General features: G+C 31.0%; 1 protein-coding gene across 4 annotated transcripts in view; it reads right to left on the bottom strand.

Annotated features, from left to right (window-relative positions):
* Nucleotides 1-23,265, bottom strand: part of ncam2.S (neural cell adhesion molecule 2 S homeolog) — a 118,597-nt gene that overhangs the window by 14,810 nt on the left and 80,522 nt on the right. For 3 of the 4 annotated variants that reach the window (XR_005965718.1, XR_005965717.1, XM_041583377.1), the window contains exons 12-16: nucleotides 22,068-22,241; nucleotides 17,907-18,026; nucleotides 14,072-14,193; nucleotides 10,728-10,908; nucleotides 8,981-9,185 (exon numbers count right to left, since the gene is read on the bottom strand). Coding sequence is in view for 2 of the 4 variants with exons in the window: in XM_041583377.1 (XP_041439311.1) it covers nucleotides 8,981-9,185; nucleotides 10,728-10,908; nucleotides 14,072-14,193; nucleotides 17,907-18,026; nucleotides 22,068-22,241 (802 nt within the window). In the remaining 2 variants the exon portion in view is untranslated. Of the gene's footprint in view, nucleotides 1-181; nucleotides 1,802-8,980; nucleotides 9,186-10,727; nucleotides 10,909-14,071; nucleotides 14,194-17,906; nucleotides 18,027-22,067; nucleotides 22,242-23,265 lie in introns of those variants that run through there. The other variant, XM_041583378.1, reaches the window with a different exon arrangement.

The following is a 23,265-nucleotide window of genomic DNA, read 5'->3' as shown; positions in this document are numbered from 1 at the left end:
GTACAGAACCAAAATTAGAAAAAAGTTGTATCTGTCCACATGTACCTAATTTTATATATAGATTAGAATAAACATATTAAAACAAGGATCTGAATTACAGTACATATATGGTTAGAGAAAAAATATTTTAAAAAACTGTGTTCAGTGATTTAAAAGTTAAATAAAAGGACAAGACACAACATACAATTGCAATTTTATTTAAAAAAAATATTAAAAGTATTGAATAACACATTGAGAAGACTAAAACAACAAAAGCATAACTGTTGTTTTCTTTTGTCCAGAGAAAATTCCAGTTTCTATAATTTTGCAGTTGGTAAAATGGCACATCAGGTCATAAACAATATATTTATGTTCCTGGTTCTGCAGTTGCAAAGTAGAAAATACCTTCAAGGGATAGTTTTGTGAAGTTTGAATGTGATAAAGGAACAATATGGTTCTTTAGTACAAATTAAATTAAAACTCTTATAAACAGCTTCTCTTTCTCACAAACATTGTGTTCAATGATAAAAAAAAGTTCAGAGTACAGTTCAGAACATTCAGTGCACTAAAAATAACACTTTCTTGAGTGCATAAGAGAAGTTTTTGAAAATACTTTTTTATAAGGTTATTTGACGTGTGCATTTGTATCAACTGGATGCCCTTTTCATATATGCATTATATTCATAAGAACCCTGTTCTACAAGATCAACAATAGTAAACCTAACACAAGTATTATTAATTTCAGTTTCTATAATTTTGCATTTGGCAAATGGCACATCAGGTTATAAACAATATGTTTATGTTTCTGGTTCTGCAGTTGCAAAGTGGAAAAGGCCTTCAAGGGATAGTTTTGTTAAGTTTATTTGTGATAAAGGAGCAATATGGTTCTTAGTACAAATTAAATTAAAACTCATATACAGCTTCTTTTTCTCACAAACACCAAAATAACACATTCTTGAGTGCATAATAGAAGTTTCTGAGAATATTTTTTATAAGAAGGTTATTTGATGTGTGCATTTGTATCAACTGAATGCCCTTTTCATATATGCATGATATTTGTAAGAACCCTGTTCTACAAGATCAACAATAGTAAACTTAATGTGAACATTATTAATTCTATTAAATTCAAAACGTTATACTATATAAATCAAGCTTCTTGTCCAATGAAAATACACAAAAATACAAATTATAGTACTGAAAGTAGCAGAGCCTTTTCACAAACAGGATTGGAGGCACTAGAAACAAACACCAAATGAAGTTATGTAGGCAAAAAGGCCAACATAAAATGAAAATTAAACTTTAATTGGAAATGGTGTATCAAAGCTAATTTTCTCTAACAAATAGAGCTCTGAAATGCAGTCCATTAAAAGCTTACAACATGTTAACACATATCTTTGTGCATTGATTTACACCTTTTTTTTAGATCTGTACATATTTATATGTATATATTTTTTTAGTTAGTGATTGCTCCGATTTTGTATTTATTTGTATTAGAGAGCTGTCATATAACTATTTGCATTTCCCTCATTCATACAGATCAAGAACAGTGAATTAGAGTTAAATATATAATCAAATAAAGAATATTTTATATACATAACACATTAGCTTAGCATCATTTCTGTAGAGGATATTGCAGGATAGGGTTCCACATATACAGTTCAAGTATACTTTGATGATCCTTAAAATTGGTGCTATGTATAGTAGTGTGATGTGATTCATCTGTAATTAATTCTTTTTGAAGCTTGAATGGTATATGCCCAGCAGAGATATCCTTCAACTGGCATTTGTAATGCTTTACTTTCAAATTCATCTTAAGGTGACACTAAAAAAAAAAATGTAAAGTTATCTGAAAGTAATAATCACATTGTGGAAATAAACTATGTAGTCTGCACTTTGGAGATACTTAGCAAGTCAATAAAGAATTGATAACCACATAATTGTAATAGACAACTGTCTATAATTTTAAAATCTCATTATTTTTTAAAGTTGAAAAATAAAAATCAAATATTTTGGTCAAACAGATTAACTGAAATAAAAATGTGTGAACTCATGTATCCTAATTAATATCTAAATATGAGATGAACATGTTTACATTTTAAATGGTAATTTGCAGAAAACTACAACATCGCTAAATTGACTAAATTTGGGGTTTTATGTATACATTTTTGTGTTCTAAAATATTCACTCTTTTCTCATATAAGTATATGCTATAAGGGGCATATTTAACAAGGGTCAAATTTTGAATTGAAAAAACTTCAAAATTTGGATTCAAAAAGACCATCTGAAATTAAGTTTGTTTTATTGGGTCAAATAGGTCAGTTTTAGATTGAATAGGTCTGTATTCATCCAAATTAGCATTGTTCAAATTAAATAGTGCATTCAATCGAACTTTTTCCCAAAAGTCCACCAATTGACTCCAAATAGGTTCTAGGAGGTCCCCCATAGGCTAAAACAGCAATTCGGCAGGTTTTAGATGGCGAATGGTCAAAGTCGAATATTTAAAGACACAGTACATGATAAATTTCGATATTCGAATTTTCAAATTTTTTGCAAATTCAAATCGAATTTGGACTATTCCCTAGTCGAAATACCCAAAAATAGCTCGAAATTAAAAAATTTTCAATTCGAAAATTCACCTTGACCTTTGATAAATCTGCCCCAAATGTGTGTGTGTGTGTGTGTATATATATATATATATATATATATATATATATATATATATGCATTTTTTAAATATTATATTGAATGAAACATACCTTCTATTGATTATCTTCTTTGATAAAAGAAAATAATTACCATAATTACCATATCACCTGAAAATGGTTATTGATATATTCAACTTATAGTCCATGTTTTAGAAAGAATCATTCACACTGATTACTTTTCTAATTTAGAGTACATATATATTACCTACCACAGTAGTATACACATGGCAGATTTACCTATCATAAAAATGTTATATGTAAAGGTGTGTTCATCAAATGGTGAACTCCCATTGACTAACAATTTAATTTTTTTTCCACAAATCCCAAAAAATGTGTGGTTTTCATATATTTATAAAAAACTCTAAAAATCTGAGCTTTATTAAGTGTATAAACCATGAAAACCTAGTACAATCAAATGTGAGCAATGCTCAAATATAACTCACTGCTTGTTGTATCGTCGGGTGCAAGCTGTTGGTCACCCTGCCAGGGACCCACATACAGCTCCAAGAAACACACACTGCAGCACTCTGAATCCTATGACAGTGGTTTATTGTGCAACAAACTAGGCAATGTGGGGGGAACACCCTTTATTAAGCCTGTGTAACTGTGTAATGCTACTCTCCAAGAGTGTTAAGAGGTAGTAGTACCTTCCACAATACGGTACAACTCTCATGATGCTTAGTGATACTCAATTCAATTCAAAACATCCATTGAAAATGAACACTATTGTGTCTAATACACTCTTTGTGTATGCCTAGTTTGTTGGCACAATGAACCACTATCACAGGATTTGTAGTGCTGCAGCTTGTGTTTCTTGGAGTCAAACCATGAAAATCTTTACCTTTGCCAAGTAAAAGTTGTCAAGGTCCTATAGAAGTCAATGGGAGCTGTGCTGATCCTCTTGGGCCAAATGTAATAAATTCAGACTTTTAGAGATTGTCTGATTTCATTTTTAGAGGTGTTTGAGATATTTGGGTTTTTAGCGCATTGTTTCTTTGTTCATACTTTTTATATTCTGTTATTTTTATAAATTCCATTAATTTAGAGTTTGTGAGTTTAGACATGGTTTCAAAAACCTCTATAACCACTCAAATCCAACATCTAATAAATAAGCCTCCACATTTCACCCATTGATAATTAATCCTCTAAAAATGAATGAATACAAAGTGGTGGAATATTTGTGTGGGAGCTCTAATTTAACACTTTGATAAATCTGCCCCTTAGTTTCTCCCTAGTTTATTCAATTAAATGCAAACCTTTTAAAAACTGTGACGTTTGGGAGGAATTGTTTACTTAATTGCCATTATCTAAAGTGACTTGGCATCCTTATGCTATCTGCAACCCTTCTACATACTCAGACTAACTGCACCCTACACACAAAAAAAAATTCACACACTTTTTACACTAGCATTCTTATATCTATACTAACAATCATAATATGTTTTTTTTTAAAACATCACACTCCTACTCATGACAAGTATACACACAGATATACAGTATACACACATTCTTTTTTCTGTATCAAGCTATTCTAACAGTAATATTTTTCATTATGCAGTATAGTTATGCTAGCATTCAACTAATCACACTGCATAAATACAATTTATTTTAGTGATATTGCATTTTTTATGAAAACATTAATTGTATAGGGAGATTATAATTTTGACCAGCGTTCTTATTTACAATATATTTTTCATTCCATTTATTGGTATTATTGCACTGTTAGTGATATTACTGTATTTTGTTATATCATTTTAATTACTTTTACCCTTAATAATTATGTGTGCAATATTTTAAGTTTGGAATGCAAAAGCAAACAGCATTTTGAATGTTTTAGAATGCATACTTTCCTAAAATATATGGTTTTCTGTCATGGATAAACAAATGTACTTTTGGCCTTGTGCTCTAAGTACAGTGTTTTCCAAATGTGTATTACACTGTTTTGGCTTAATAAGGGATATAGTATCCCATTTTATATAGCTCTCTCTCTCTCTGTGTATTTTGGGTGTCTATTAAAACGTTTTACTCATATTATTCTAGAATTATAAAATAAATACATAAATAAAATGTTTACATTCAAATTAAAGCATTTTAGCAAGCTTAAGTTGTATTAAAAAAACTGTATAGTTTTCTATTTATACTAAAGGGCAACCCCAGACATTCAACTAAATTAAAAGAGCACAAAATGCTCAAAAATATGCTTGGGTTTAGCACAAATAAATTCACTAAACAATGTAATTAAATATTTTGCCATGTCTTTATTAAAAACTAAAACAAAATTAAAAGAGTAAAGTACATGCAATTTTTTATATTAAGAATTAGGATAAATCATGGTGAATACCAAAAATCCAGCAAAACAGGAATTTATTTGCCTATATTAACAGTATTTACAGGACAGAGTAAAATTATGCAGAGTGCAGACATTTTGTACACTTTATTAGTAACACTGCATCTTCAAGAACTCATTTTCAATATTATCAAAACCTCCTATCATATCACACCGGTATTGTTTAGAAACATATAAACAAAAGTAGCTATTACTGATGATGTCCATACATAAACATATTAAATTGGTATTTTTATTATTTATATATATGTCAGTTTGTGCAGGTGAAATAATTTTGGGAAAAATAAAGCAACATGTAATTCGTTACTATAAACACATATGAACAAATGTATTCAATAGAAAAGTGCTAACATTTAAACACTTTACCATTTTTAGGACTTTGTTCTAACAAGATTCCATTCATTCAAGCATGGATGGTTAAACATTAAACAGATTCTGCAATTCTACAGTTTAGTGAGTTTAAAAAAGTAACCATACCATATTCCCAGAGGTGCACAGAGTAATCCAGAGAACTAAGCCCGTTGACTCTTCATTCAAGCAGAAACTGAAAAAATTTCCCTTTAATTCATATTATTCTAATTTTAGATATGCTATAATGTAATAAGAAATCCTTGCAATGAATATTTAAACTCTTGAGAAACTAATCTGTGTGATTCCCTTTCAATAATCTTTTAATAAATGTTGGAGTGATTTGCTTAAATCCATTGGGATGTTATCTAAACTATACAATGAAACTTGATTTATGAATTATACTTATATGTATTTATTTGAAATGTTCTCCTTGAAATGAAGAAAAAGGCCATTTACTGGTATATTTTCTGAAGACAGTAATAGACAACATTCTATAATTATTTTACATAAGGATGCATTTTTGCTAAGTATGTGTGAAGTGTTTGGTGATGAGCAACTGATGATGTATGATATGCCTTTTTTATCCAGTATATACCGATGAATCAGAGTGTAATAAAGGATCTGGTATCTGACATGATAAACAAATTTCAGTATAAAAATCACAAACATCCTTATCCATATATATATATATATTATGAACTGGCTAAAATGATTTTCTCTAAAACAGAAAATTAGTACAAACTCAGTAGAAGACCCCCCAAAAAATAATTTTCTGTGGATTCACAGGGAAACTTAATACATGGTTAATTAGATCAGCAGTTTAATGTAAGGCATTATTTGAAAAGGTTGCTTGGAATTGTATCTTGGATAAACCTGCAGAGCTGAAACATGAAACGGGGGGGGGGGGGCATTTTGGTGCATATCCCTTGCCATGAAATCAGGTTTTGTCTTTCTGTTATTTTTAGCAAATTTTCAAACAACTTTATGTACCGTATATACTTGAGTATAAGCCGACCCGAGTATTAGCCGAGGTACTTTATTTTACCTACGAAAACTGGGAAAACTTGTTGACTCGAGTATAAGCCTAGACACAACTACAGCCCTGTCTCCCAGCAGCGCACATTCTGCCAAAGCGACCCCCCAGCGATCAACCGGACTTCTTTGCAAAGTTGATGGTGACAGAGAATTGCCAAACGGATTACTGTGTGCATTGTCCCACTGTCCCACTACCATGTGCAGAGGGTGCTGTGTGATATTGCCATCACTGTTAATCCTTCATATAACCAACAGAGGGCGCTGTGTGATATTGCAGTCACTGTTATTCTTTCATATAACCAAAAGGAGGCGCAGTTATTCTTTCATATAACCAACAGATGGTGCTGTATGATATTGCAGTCACTGTTATTCTTTTATATAACCAACAGAGGGCGCACTGTTATTCTTTCATATAATCAACATAGGGCACTGTGATATTGCAGTCTCTCCCCAAGCGAACTGTTTGTATAGGAATGATTAAAAGTGACTGCAATCTCAGCTACTGCCCACTGACTCGAGTATAAGCCGAGGTAGACTTTTTCAGCACATTTTTGATGCTGAAAAACTCGGCTTATACTCGAGTATAAGAAATGTATACATTTACAAGAAATATTATATAATATCATCATTATCTCATAACAAAACTATAGCACAATCCAAAGCGCAATATTCATGCTATAAATGTATTTGAATGACAAACAATACAATGCAACTTTATCAACAATAGCTAATTAAAGAAATACAGAGAGATCTATGTATTAAAATTCAGGTTTGTAAATTTTATATTTTTAAAATTTGACTAAACGCAAAATGTTACCAAATGTAAATGTTTGCTTATTTATTTAAACATTTTAAATCTAAAATTTATATTATACTCATCATTTTAAATGGGTCTACAAAGACTTTGAAATTTTTGAAAAATTTAAAAACCTACATTTTAAAAATAAAAAAATCCTAGGGCTACGCCATTGACTTCTACATGAGGTTGCAAGCTTTTAGATGCTAAGGTTTTACATTCATGTTTCTAATTCCAATTATTGAATTCAAATTTGTGAAGTTTATTGAAAATTTTTTAATCAATATAAAAATTTGAATTTAAATGATGATAAATCAGCCCCTAAAATGATGGTGCATATTTCCACCTGTTAAAGATCTTTTCTCAGCTGCTTTGATTTGAAGCAGTGTTAGCAGTTTTTTTGCTGAAGTTGTGCATTCTCCTGTAACAAAATATTTCATTTTATTTGAATGCTTAAAAATTCATCCAAAATAATAAATATGACAATTTTAAGTTTAAGCAACCCAACCTGTGAGTTAATTTATTCTGATTTGTCATAAGTCATTTTAGGTCAATAAAACATTTATAGATACAATAACTGCACACAGTAGTGTGTGCAAATACAAGTAGAAAAGAAATAAGAAATCACTAGGAAGGACATTTTTTGGTGAATTGCATTTTATTTATGAAACATAAGCTTATCTCATAGCCCTTTAGAATACAAAAAAAAAATGGTATTAAAATACAGACCAAACAACTGATGTCTGGGGCATTGCAATAAAAGTTTTCAGCTTACAAAATGTGCTTTCTACTATTCTCAGCAGTCATACAGAATTATCAAAAGAAAGATAGCTTAACCTTTCCCTCATTTATATTACAAGATTAATGCATTATGTAGATTATGATGTGTTACTTTATATATATATATATATATATATATATATATATATATATATATATATATATATATATATACACATTTCCCCCAATTTCTATAGAAAAATAATATTTTAAAAAATCTTCACAATGTCAAAAAATAAGCTCAGAAGCAAACATGGAGTTCTATAAATCTTGACACTAAAAATGTCATATTATTACAGTAAGGGTCATATTTATCAAGGGTCAAATTTCGAATTGAAAAAACTTCAAAAAGACCAACTGAAATTAAGTCTAAGTTTTTCTTTGTCGAATAGGTCCATTTTTGATCGAATAGGTCCACATTCGGCCAAATTCGAATTGTACAAATCGAAGGAATAGCGCATTTGATCAAATTTGATTCTTAGATTTTTCAAAGTCCACCAATTGACTCCAAATAAGTTTTAGGAGGTCCTCCATAAGCTAAAACAGGAATTCAACAGGGTTTAGATGTTGAATGGTCAAAGCTGATTTTTTAAAGAGACAGCACATGACAAATTTCTAAATTCAAATTAAATTTTTTTCAAATTCAAATTAAATTTGGACAATGCCCTAGTTGAAGTACACAAAAAATAGCTCAAAATTAAAATTTTTTACATTGGGCATTTAACCTCGACCTTTGATAAATCTGCCCCTATGTATTGTACCAATGCATCAGACAACAAATTAAGTAGCATTTTTTTTTATTAATTGTTGTTTTAAAGACTAGATAGATGATAGAATAAAAACAGATACACAGAAAGGACATAGAAATAGCAAGATATACACAAGTACAGAATGCCCACTAACAACGATTACAAAAATATGTAATTATAAATTAATTTACCAGTATTTTATAATATATATGATTTCACTGAAATATATTTTACTCACAAGTAAGCAGCCTTTCCTTCTTCCAATTCTTTGCTTTTTCCACTGGAGCCACTTTTTTTCCCACATATTCTTCTTGTGATACACATTAGTAGGCCACATTGCCTTATAAAGAAGCAACTGACATCCGTCACAACTAGAACAAGTAGAAGTGCAGCCACTGCCAAACCAATAACTGCACCAATTCCAAGTCCACTGAAAAGTGTATCTTTAAGAAAAAGTATATATATGAAAAATGTTAAAAAATGTTAAAAAACATCTGCATATGCAATTATAACATATCCAATTATAACACAAAAATATAGAGATTTTTTTTTAAAACACTTTTTCTAAAAACGAGCACAATTACACTCTTTCTAATGTACTGATTTCAAACTTGGGCTATTTTCAATGAACTACCCATTATTGCTTTATAAACAAAGCAATGCATTCAGAGCTCCATATCTAATTTTAAACAAACTCCTTCTCAAATTTTTATCAGCTCCTCTAAAGTTCTGTGGTTAAAGTAAAACTGTCTTCACATTCTTGTTCAGTTTCAGAAATAACTTAAACCATAGATATTTCTTAAAACAATATATATCCAATTGGGGTACTGAACAATTCCCAATACCAACAGGTGTGGAACTTATCCACCTAAACCACCCTTAATCACTAAAAATGGTAATTCAAATCTTTAACAATAAAAGTGTTTAATATTTATTGAAAACAATAGGCAAAGTATCTTCAGCATAAGCCAAATTAATTGAACTCAAGTTGAAAAGAAATTTATGCAGACTGTTCAACAAAAATATCATACATTTTTTAAAACCCATGTTCTATAAATGTTTTTTATAACAGAAACAAGATGCTTATGTAATATGCACCAATATTTAAATATATGTTATAAAACATATCTTATGCTGCCTTAATTATATTTGTCTGAAGACCTGAAAGTTAAATTCATTATGTTATTAACACACAAAATTAGAGCACCACAATGAATAACCTTCGAGTTATTGCTAAGACTGCAATCTTTCATGATGTAAAATTGTTTGAACACGGGAAGGCCCATTTATAAAAGGTTAAATTTTGAATTCACAAGCATTTTTTTTACTCTAATAAATGTGAATATATTTACAATTTGACTGGGAGGTTATTAAAGAAAAAATTAAAATGTCTAATATTCGATCAGATAGTTCATCCACAAAAATTCAAATCATTTTTGGATGGTATTCAAATCATACAATTCGAGTTTTTTTTTTTTTATTAAAAAAACCTTGAATGTCAGGAAGGCTATTAACATCTCCAAATGGCTCAATGGACCTCTGTCATTGACTTATACTTGAACTCGGCACGAAATTGCACTGTGTATGCAGAAGTAAATGACCAATGCACATTGGCACCAGGGGGACTGTGCTTACCCAGAAGTTCATCCTAGAATTGTGGAGTTTAGTACAGGGAGTTAGATGAGGAGTTGGGGATGCAGTAAAAGTTGAAATGAAAATGACCCCTATAATATACAGGATTTTATTTCTCCTGGTTTTATTTCTAAGTTTGGTAATGTAGATTACACAAGCAGAAAGTGAAAGTAAAATCAACCATAAGCCATCTGTGTTGTTTAATTAAAAAAAACAAAAACTATGGAACTTGCATGTTCATAAGATAATGAGATAATATGCATTAAATATAATTAAATGATAAATACATTTTAATACTGAGACTATTACACATGTCCCTTTGAACAAGAATAACATGTTAGCAAGAAACTCACCTGCAATTATATTAGGTTTTGGTGGCATTACAAATTCAAACACTGTTGGTTCAGAGTGACCAAGTCTATTAGTAGCTATAATATGAGCTTCATATCCCACGTTCCACTGTAGATGGTCTAATACTACGTAATCTTTATTGCCAAGAAACTTTTTTTCAAGCCACTGGTCTTCTTTGTCTTTCTGTAATAAATTAAGAACTCTCTGGAATAAACTTATAATTTTTAAATAATTACATTTTAGAAATAATTATTCTGTGACATTCTGTAAATTATTATACTAACTGAAAACGTTATCTATTCTACAATCTAGAATGGATAAAATAAACCATTATAAATGATTATACATTTTTAGAAGAATGTATAAACAGATAATTTGACAAACATTTAACTTTCAAACCTTTTGATCATCTAGGCACAAATGTATCTTTGAAGATATATACTATATAAACAGAATGGATGAATGAAGTAACATGACTGCACATGGGGAGTATCCCCTTTAGGGATCTTCACCGCAGAAATGATGCCCATACACTTGTATGGCGGTGTGCATCAAAACAAAAATAAGATGCACGTCAAAAAAATATTAATTGGTGTTTTCGACATTTAGCCGGCGGAAAATGTTTGGTGAAATAAAATGGCTCAAATTCGCCCATCCCTTCTTTTAATCAGTTAACTTAATCTCAAATAAGGTTGTTGCACTTTAATGTAACATAATGTTGATGCACTTTGGAGTTATAAATACCATAAAAATTTCTTACAAATATTGTCAATGTTTCAAAACCTCAAAGTGGTGTCTTTCAGTGCAATCTATCCATTTGTGGTGTCAAAACATTAGTCTAATAAATGTTAAGACCTTTCTTGATATTTGGGCATCAGTGTATTCTTTGCATGCTATCCTTAATTTTAGAATAGAAAAAAAATATCTGTAAATATTTTGACAGGATCAGGTAAGTTATAGGTGTATTCATCAGTACTTAGATTTTTTCTAATTATGATATACTGTATGCATTTATTTAGCAATATCACTGTATGTTCCTCTTTTTACATAAAAAAATACTTTGGCCGTCTAAATTAAATTCTTAAAAAACAATTTCCAAGCTAATTTCCCTTAGTTATGAAGGCAAAATTGTATTTTATTCATAAAGCAGCAGTTAGGCAGGTTTTATTTAGATTTATGAAATCCAATGGATGTATGTATGTTTTTTAACCTGCAATTATGAAAGTTAATGATAATTAGAAGTTGATTGAGATGAATTAAGCTGTGTGTGACTAAATGAGGATTCTGTATATCAAATTTATTTATTTAAGTACCTTCAGAGCAACCCATCCACAGGTCTACAAATCAAATTTTGGTTCTTCACAATTTAAAAAAAAATTAAATGTCAGATGAATAAAATTGTGGTAAAAAAATCAAATACCCTGAATTTTGGGTACTTTTTTTAAAAACTCCATTGAATTAACAGTATACATTTTGTCTGGGACAGCTGTTGTTGACTTCTATATGACCTTGCATGTTTTTGTATTTTCTATTCAAGTTTTACATGTTATTTTGCTTAATAAATATCAAAAATAAATTATTTCTAGCATTAGAACATTTACAATACATACTGGTTTATAAAATGTGTTATTTTAAGGAAAATTTAATAGAGTTTCAACATTTAGGGGGAGATTTCTAATGGTAAATTCGAATTCTTTAACTTTTTTGGGGGTCAAAACTCACAAATTATACCAAATCAAATTTGAATTTAAATGTGAGATTTATCACATCTCAATCCTGGAAACAGTTCTAATTCCACTATTTGCCACTTAAAACCTGCCAAGTTCATGTAGAAGACAATGGCACAGTTCAGTTGAACCATTTGAAGATGTTAATTTCCTTCCTGACATTAGATTTTTTTTTTTCAGAAGAAAATTCTATTAGAGTTTCATTTGAATTTTTGGGTCATTCCTATTTGATCAAATGTTAGACATTCAAGTTTTTTTTTTATAAATAACCTCCCATCGAGTTGTAAGTACATTCAAATTTAGTTTAGTTTAGTTAGTAAAAACGATGTAAATGCATCAAATTCATATTTCAAGGGGCTAACAAGCTCTCAAAAAAATATATCTATTTGCTCAAAAGCTTTTTTATGTTTAAGTTTTGCATTCTTTGCACTTAAAAATATCAAATATTTGGGTTATGGCAATCGCAATTCAAATTCATGATTATTAGCACAAAATAATTTGAAGCAGTAAATAAAAATTAATTCAAACATTAATAATTCAGCCACATTATATGATTTTTTTCTGACCTCCATAAAATACAATACAATAAATAAAATGGGTGATTTGCAAAGGAAAACTATACCTCAAAATAAATACTTATTGACAAGATAATTGATATCATAATACGTTATCTATTAACAAATCTTACTAGATTGACAAAAGCAAAGATCCTTTTATATTTTTTACTATGAGCCACACTGCTTGATAGGGGAACAATTGAGTTTCTAACTATAAGGAGGTTATGTGAGAGTAAAAGGAACACGATGAATAATCTGCACTGATAAAATAATTTTAGTTAATGCCCATTAACAAAAATGTTTTGTTTATGTTTCGTTATATTTTTAAAAATCTACATGATTGAAAAGTGTTTAATATTGTATTTGACACACTGACAGTCCAGTCAAGGAGGGCGGATTGAGTGTGCACTGTATAGTACTATACTTAGGGGCACATTTACCTAGGGTCGAATATCGAGGGTTAATTAACCCTCGATATTCGACTACCGAATTGAAATCCTTCAACTTCGAAGGACTTAGCGCAATTCGTTCGATCAAACGATCGAAGGAATAATCTTTTGATCTAACAATTAAATCCTTCGAATCGAACGATTCGAAGGATTTTAATCCATTGATCTAACAAAATTCCTTTGATCAAAAAAACCTTGGAAAGCCTATGGGGACTTTCCCCATAGGCTAACATTGGCCTCGGTAGATTTTAGGTGGTGAACTAGGGGGTCGAAGAATTTTTTAAAGAGACAGTACTTCGACTATTGAATAGTCGAATAGTCGAACGATTTTTAGTTCGAATCGTTCGATTTGAAGTCGAAGTTTGTAGTCGAAGTAGCCCATTCGATGGTCGAAGTAGCCATATTCGACCATTAAAAATTCAAACTTTTTTTCCTCTAATCCTTCACTCGAACAAAGTAAATGGGCCCCTAAGACCTATTATAGCCTACATTAAAATATGGCACAAAAATCATAGCTATAACCTCAAGAAACAAATAAGAATTCAAGTCTTATGTAATAAACAATAGATTTATATACAAACCTTATTTTAAATTTGTAATCAGAAATACTTACACTTCGATACTTTACAACATAGTTTAAAATCGGTGCTCCTCCATCATCCTGTTTTGTAATGCTTAATTTAAAACTTTTCCCACCTCCAGGCTGTCCATGAATTGATGGTGGACTTGGTTCACCTACAAACACAATACAGTATTTATTGTCAAAAAACAGTAACTGTGTCTTCATTCACTGATATAAATCAGATGGCCACTGCTTTTTCTTTAATGTAATACAAATCAGAGGTTCTATATATAATCTATGAACACTTATTAAGCACTCTTTAAAACAGAACAACCAATTTAAGAAAACTGATTATATCTTGTGGTGGGAAAAGCAAAAGGGATATTGCATGTGAGCTTGTAAATGAATCTAAGATCTACAAAATGACAGCTTTAAATATATTCATATACAATATTTTCATATACAATCCAAAATTGATTATAAGGAAATAGTATAGGTAAACAGGAAACCCAGACCTGTAGTAAAACTGATCATATGGTAGCGAAATAAGTTCCTGGACAACCACTGATTTGTTACTGGTGATAAAAATATTATAGAATCTAATTACACAATGATTTCACTTATAATTCTTATCAAATAGAAATACTGTACTTGAAGTAAATAGTTGACTTTTTTTTTTAAATTTTGGATTAAAGCAGTTATTTATTGGTATTCGAAACTTTATAAATTGTAAAATTATAGCTATACAAATGTGACTAAGAGAAAGATAATTCATCCAACACAATGAAAAGACCTTTTCTAAACAAAACAAAGATACTCTTAACACATTCTAGATTGTAGCATTGCTTATTATAGTTTTCCAAAATGCCTGGGACACAAGCCTAGAGAAAGGAACTGATAAACCAAAATAAATAAGACTACATTCCCACTGCTGAAGAATTTTGAATTAACCCTATTGTGTGATATCTAAGGAATAAATATTTATTTTTTGTTTTTCTCTGGTGAGTTCTCATTTCATACTTTGATAAATCTGCTCCCTATTGTAAGTAGTGATGAGTGAATTTTTTTGACAAGGCTCACCATGAAAAAAAGACACCCATAGACTCCAATGGATGAAAACATGTGTCAGGCATAAAAAAATAAATAAAACCTGTCGTCCATAAACTTCAATGCATTTGGCACATTTTTCACCATTTCACAAATTTTTGGTGAAGCAAAATGGGTCAGATTCACCCATCACTAATTGCAAACATCCAGAATGAGAAAACAATAGACTGTAGTTACAGAAGCCTCTCTGCTTGTTGTATTTCCTGGACCATTGGTTTTACTTCTGATATTTTCTTGTATGCCCCCCCCCTTATAATCAGCATATTTCTCTCTATTTCAACTTTGCTCTCTTCTTCATCTTTTTTTTCTTTTTTCTTCTTCTTGTCCTTTCAAAAATCATTATTTTATTTTAATTTTTCCTTGTTCTGTATGCATTGCTTTCCCCAGTAGTCCTCCTTTTCTGTACCCCTATGACTCTTCTATTTCTAATCCTTGCTTTCTTTTTTTTTAAATTATTATATATTCTGCCCCTACCTTATACTATTACCTTTCCCATCATGCACATTCAGCTCTCCACTCTACTATCATTTCAATTGTATGTTTCCTCTTCTCTAGAAATCATTTGGAGCCGTGGTTCTACCAAATTACAAAGACGTGCTTACTAATAAAAAAGGCTAGTTGTATGGGGAAATTTTCTTTAAACTTTCTGCATTTTTTCCTTCTCAGGATAATGTGCATTGAATTGCAGAAGCAGAAATTGTAGATTGCTGCCACACTAAAATATTCTCACTAAACCACAATTTTTTTATCAGAGACCAATGGTAACAACAATCTAAAATACCCCCCAAAAATATTCATAGGTTCATCAATATCAACATAATAAAAAAAAAAAAAAGCTCTGGTGGCATATCATGATTAAGAAGCCTAATAGCCTGAGAATAAAAACTTTTCTTAAACCTCTCTGTTCTGACCTTAAGACGTTTAAAATGTTTTCATGATTTGAATAAGTCAAACAGATAATTACAAGGATGGGTTCAATCTTTAATAAATCTGAATGCATTAACTCTACATCTCCTTACATATAGAATAATATTTATAGAGTGTTCTGTCTGAACACTCTTCACAGCATCAATATAAAAATTCTGTAATATTTCTGCTGAAACTCCAAATTTCTACAATTTTCTTAATTAATAAAAATACTGCCTGCACTTCTTAGTATGTGCTTGATTACTGTATGTTCAGATCATGTCAAGTTATTAGAAATTTAGATCCATAGTAATTTAAAACGACTCACCCTCTCTACTGCAGCCCTACCGATGGTAAGTGCGGAATAAGACCTCTGCTGTTTCCTACTAAAGTCCACCACAAGTACCTTAGAATTGCTGACATTCAAATAAAGACAAATCTATTGACACCATGATTGACCCTTGATTAATCTACCCCTTAAAGTCTGTAATTGTACATAAGACCTGCCACACGTGTGTCATTCTGATGGAAATACATCTGCACTCTCTCCCGGTACTGCCATTTTGCACAGTTATCTTTGCTATACAGTATTTGCTATTGAGGTAGTTTAAATACCCAGTAAATATACTTTGAATTTGTCATGTTTCTTTATAATGGCCATAAACATTAATCAATGTAAAACAAGTAAATCACTGATGACACAGGATACTAAATATTTGCCAGCATTCCTTACAGGTTTGATGTGTATTATCCTTAATAAACACACTACACAGCAATTTATGGGAAATGGTTCATTCACATGTTAGTCATTTACATTAAAGTCAAATGTATTAAAAACCATTTTATTATGTCCCTTTGTAGAGTCTGCAATGGTTGAAATTGAACTCTACGGGACAAATTTATCAAGGGTTCAATTTTGAATTTGAAAAACGTCGAAATTCGAATTCAAAGAGACCAACCAAAATTAAGTTGAAGGTTTTTTATGGCTGAATAGGTCCATTTTCGATCTAATATGTCCATATTTGGCCGAATTTGAAGCATACAAATCAAAGTAATATCGCATTCAATCGAATTTGAATGAAAGTTTTTCCACCAATTGACTCCAAATTGGTTGTAGGAGGTCCCCCATAGGCTAAAACATTTGGCATGTTTTAGATGGTGAATGGTCGAATTGAAGAGACAGTACATAATAAATTTCAATATATACATTTTTGAATCTTTTCCAAATTCGAATTGAATTTGGACTATTCCCTAGTCGAAGTACACAAAAATTTGCTCAAAATGCAAATTATTTTAAATTCGAAAATTCACCTCGACCATTGATAAATCGGCCCCTACATGTTGATGCAAGCGATCATCACTGAGTCAATGTGTGGCCAATGCTGTATGAGGTAATTGCAGTAAGGTGATGTGTGGTAGATTATTTAATATTCTGGTCTTAATGATATTGTAATTACTCTATTATAACTTGTATTAGGTACAGATTTTCTTGTGAAATTGTCTTTGCTCTGTGAATAAGCCACATTTACCAAATTTACAAGATTGAGAGCATAAAAGTATAAATGCAATTGAATTATAAGATCTAGGCTGTGATTATACTTTCAGAATAAAATTCAATGCAAGAGATTATATTTTCAGCTAAATGAAACAGATCAGATTCGCTCATCACAAATTATAAATTGTTCCTTTATTGAATGCCTTGGTACTGTACATTGCCCATAAAACTGAACTGTTGCAGTGGCACACAAATTTAAAACATTTTTACAGTTAAATATATACAGTTTGAGTTTAGTTCACTGCATAAGGATTTTTTGAAAATCATAAAATTAATTATCCAGCAATTATAAGACTGAAAATGAAAAAAACTACTCACGAACAGGGAGTGTCTGGAATATTTCTGTTTTACTAAATTCCCCCTTTCCTTTTCCATTTACAGCAGCAACTTTGACTTCATATGTTGTATTTGCCTCTAAGTTTCCAAGGACAATTATTGCTTTGGACAATAAAATAAATAAACATCAAAGCATTGTTCTTCTAATAGCATGTAATTTGAAATGTAATTCAATATTTCGTGAAAATAAGTAAAATATACTCGTAGATTTTTTAATCGTTACCAAAATTTGTAATTTAATGAAAGTCAACAATTTTTTTGTTTTACTGGGGGTCATTTATAAAGTTTGCGCAGTGCATATTTATTTGCAAATGGTTGTATTGCCCATGGTTTTTCCTGCTGTGCCCATCCTTACGGTTTTTGCGAATTCGCATTGTAAATACATTTTCGGAAATGGCTCACAAATAAGATGGGTGTTTGAGTGAGCGTGCCCACTGTGCGAGATTGTTGTGCGTATAAATAGATTTGACATTAATTTGCCATTTGCGAAACTGTTTTGTAAATATTTTCTCCGCCATCAAAGTTGTGGAGTAATTCAGAGCGCAGAGTGTGCACATAAATATTTGCAATTTGCGATTTTTGACACATTTAAAAAGCTTTTATAAACATTTGCATTGCAAAAAAAATTCGCAATTCAGTTTTCACACTCTCAAATATCAAATGTTTTACTGTGCCAACCAATCTGCCCTGTGAGAAGTTTATAAATGAGCCCCATTGACTTCTCATTTCTTATCTCAAAAGAAGTCTGAGTTTTATGTAATTAACTAAATATAATAAAGCAAGAAGTAAACAGTGTGCTATTTAACAAATTAAGTTAGAATTTGCAGTTTTTAAATGTAAAGACCATATCTAATTTATTAATAGCTGTGTAAGCCATTCAGTAAAGTATTTACACTTTAGTGGCACTTGTACATTAGTTATCCAACAAAACAGTGCCCTGATAAACATTTGCATATTTTATATAATTATGAAAAACATCATGATTTAATGTAAACTTACTTTAGGAGAACAAACAACAAATAAAAAATACAAAATCGTTTGAAAGGGTTACCTTGAATACAAGGTTTTTATTAACATGCTCATTTTAGTCATTTTAGAGATTTGTGAAACAATGACTGATCTCACATTCACTAAAACCAGGAAAGTCATAGAATTTATTAAAAGTTTTAAATAAAAAATGTATGAATAAAAAAAGCTAAAAAATATAAATATTGGGGGCAGATTTATCAAGGGTCGAATTTTGAGGGTTAAAAAACCCTCGAATTCGACCATCGAAGTAAAATCCTTCGAATTCAAATATTGAATTTGAAGGATTTTAGCGCAAATACTTCGATCGAACAATCAAATAAATCCCTTTGAATCAAACGATTCGAATGATTTTAAGCAATCAATCGAACAATTTTTATTCGATCTAAAAAAGCTTAGAAAAGTGCTGGGGAAGGTCCCCATAGGCTAACATTGCAGCTTGGTAGGTTTAATGTGGCGAAGTATGAAGTCGAAGTATTTTTTAAAGAGACAGTCGAATAGTTGAACGATTTTTACTTTGAATCGTTCGAATCATTCGATTCAATCAAATTTGATCGAATTTAACCAATTCGATGGTCGAAGTACCCAAAAAAATACTTTGAAATTCAAATTTTTTTTTATTCAAATTCTTCACTCGAGCTTAGTAAATCTGCCCCTAAATATAAATACATATAAAACCTCTAAAAATTTCAGTTTTTCTGATAATTACTTGTGAAAAAATCCAAAAACCTTTAAAAGTCTAAATTATTAAAAGCAGTCTATTAAGATCAGTGCAGCTCCCACTGACTTCTATAGGACCTCCATAATTTTTACTTAGTGATTCTTTCCATTAGAGTTTTTTGTGTTTTTTACAGTTAATCTCAATTTTTTTAAATTTTTAAGAAATATAGGAACACCACAATTTTTTTTAAATTTGTGGAAAAAATAGAAATTTGATTGTTAGTAAATGGACCAGAACAAACCCTAATTATACAAATGACCAAATCTAGTTTTTTACATTGCAGGTTCCAATTTTATGTAAGCAAAGTCAGGGAAATGATGATCCAGACTGGAATTACTTTTGATGTTACCTAGGGCAAATCTGAAACATACCTTCCTTGCATGACATGTCCAAATATTTTTTCAGTACATACACAGAAATCATAAGCTAAACCTCTTCAATGTTTATGTCAGCCTCTGGTAATTACTGTTTAATGCAAACCCTCAAAACAAATAAATATAACATGGCTAAATGCTAATCTAAGCACTTTTGCAATTTACACTAAGGAACATATTCATCAAGGGTTGGGTTGAATTGAAAATTTAAATTTTTAAATTTGAATTGTGAGTTTATTTAAGGGGGTTATTTACTAAACTCCAAAAGCAAAAATCACGAAAAATGTGTGATTTTTTTAATAATACCAGGCTTTTAAAAAATTATACATTTTTCAATATTTATTAAACCCTGTGGATGAAAAAGTCTGAATTGGAAAATCCGGCATGGATGTATGCTGGGTTTCGTACAATACCCCAAAGTTTTCGAGTGAAAATATCATGAAATTCATGAAAATCGGAGGAAAAATCCTAAAAAAAGTATTTTCCTGCAAAGCTAATTTTCTGGACTATGTAATAATAAATAAGCATAAAAAAACCAAGTAGATTTGATCAGAGTTTGTAGCAGAAAATATTGAGAAATATGGACTTTAATTCTGCAAAATTTAAATTTGACTATTCGCCATCTAAAACCTGCCAAATTGGTGTTTTAGCCTATGGGGACCTCCTACAATAAATTTGGAGTTGTTTGGTGGACTGTTGAAAAAAAACACATTTCTAAAAAACTTAAATTCAAATTCGATTTGAGTTTGCGGGTCAATCCTATTCACCCGAATTAAAAAAAATAGTTTTTTTTTAATGTATTTTGATTGGTCATTTTTTGTTCAAGTTTTGAATTTAGGGGAGTTTTTATAAACTCCCATAAACTCTAAATTTGACCCTTGATAAATATGCCCCTAATTCTTTTTCTTCTAGTTTTAAAGATATTATGAGATTTTAAGATTGTAAAATTGATACAACATTATCAGCATTATCAGCTGCTGGCCTGTTCTGCAGAGGATAGTCATTTGATGTTGCTTCGCTTAGAAAAGAGCATAATGCAAATTAAAATTTCAAAAATGCTCAGGAAAGCATCCTAAACCAATTTAATATTAATTTGTTTTGAAGGTTTGCTTTTCTCTGTCACCCTTAAATACATTCCCAATATAGGCAAACTTTAAGTCATAGTGCATATGGTTTCAAAGCTGTTTTCATTTGGCTAACACTCTTTCTCAGTGAATTGGTCAAGAAAATATAAATTGCAAATATTTACTTTGTAAATATTATATTATCTATATTTAAAACAAAACTTAACAAAATATAATTTTATTAAATAAGTTACCTAGCTTTTCTACCTGCATTACTGGTCTCTTGTGAAGATTTTAACATGCAGTACAGGAACTAAAAATGTAAAAGTTTCTAGCTGTCACAATTTTGTAAGTTAAGGTGGCCATAGACGTAACAATTACGATCTTTCTTGGAAAAGATCTTTCCAAGAAAGATCATTCGTTTCATTACACATGTGTAGAGCTGAATCATCAGATATACAGGTACATATACAGGTAGAAACAATAGAATTCTACCTGTATCTGATGATTCAGCACTAACAATGGCCAATGTTTGGGTGCCTTCAAAGGCACCCGATCAAAATTTTCCATCCAGCCCGATTGATGAGCAGACCGATATTCAAGTCTTCTGACGATATCGGTCAGCTCTTTTCCCACCATACACGCTCCGAATATCGTACGGAAATTATCGCCTATGGCCAACTTAAGTCCTTAAAGGTCAAAATGGGATCTGAGAACTTTTTGTACATGTTAGGAGACAGCCTTTAAAATATTGCCCTCTTACACTATAAAGACATTGGTTTAAATATAATCTATTTTATTTAATAAAAAAAGATAATATACCCAGTATTCAAAGGTATTCATTTGAGGTCAGATTACAGTAAATAAATCATGCATGGCCACAATTTTAAATTTTTTTAATTAAAATTTTAACAATGGCCTTCCATATTCAGTATATTATTTTATTATTGGCACTCACTCTGTGTTCCATGAGATCGGACAACCTTCCATATTTCTGATGAGACTTCCTTGAAATCCATTTGATAATGATGAATGGGTACACCTCCATGTGAGTCTGGTTTGTTGAAAAACACTTTGGCATATGTTTGTGAAAGCTCTATAACTCGCAAGCCATAGGGATTGGAAGGCACATCTAAAAAAATTATTAACATTGTAACTAAATAAGATGGCACTATTTAAATATAAAAAACTTGAAAGTATACAAGCTCAATAAAAAAAACTGGAAATAGTTTTCTAGGTCCAACTGACTACTTTATGACCTTGTACACCTTTAGATGCTCAAGTTTTATATTCAAGTTACAGATGAAGAGCCAGTTATGATGGGCAAATACAATCGCCAGACACAAATTTGTGGCAAAATTCATAAAACTGTGTTGACAATTTGCCGGCGGAAAAAATCTTGCGCGTCAACAAGAAAAAATTTGTCGCAATTGTCAATATTATTCAGACGCCTATTGACTTTAATGCATTTGGACCAAATAGTCACACGTATAAAAATTGTCTCTTGCATCAAAATTATTTTGACGCCCATTGACTTCAATGCATTACACAAATTTTTCGCACAGATTCGCCCATTAATAGCCATAAGGTGTCTGGTTACAACCAGTTGTGATATTTCAAGATGACTTATTTAACTAAAGTTTCAGTGAAAAGGTCACCACCAGATCCCTAGTGAGTCTCTCAGTATACATTGTAAAGCCCAGGGCAGGAAGCTCTGTGAACATGCTGGCTAGAATGCCTTTGATATTCCTCAGTGTGGAAAGTGGCTTCAATGTGTTAGCACTGGGGACCGCAACAATGTACAGGCAGTCAGAGATGCAGAAATGTAATGTCCTTTTCATTTGGATATACTGTAGCATTTGTACTGCAGGTGAAAATAATTTTCTAGTTAAAATCTATAGGAGAAACACCAACATTATATTGTGCATATAAAGTAACAGCATACAGTGTTAAAGTGGCCATACACGGAGAGATCCGCTCATTTGGCGAAACGAGTGGATCTCTCTCCGATATGCCCACCTTGAGGTGGGCAATAACAGGATGATCCGATCGTGGGCTCTAGGCCCAACGATTGGATCCTAACGAACGGGAACGGGCGGATCGCGGGACGGCATCAACGAACAGATGCGGCCGCGATCCAAGGGGATTTTTAGTCG

Source organism: Xenopus laevis, chromosome 2S (assembly GCF_017654675.1).
Source record: "Xenopus laevis strain J_2021 chromosome 2S, Xenopus_laevis_v10.1, whole genome shotgun sequence".
Taxonomy (NCBI): Eukaryota; Metazoa; Chordata; class Amphibia; order Anura; family Pipidae; genus Xenopus; species Xenopus laevis.
This window is presented reverse-complemented; position numbering and strand designations above follow the sequence as displayed.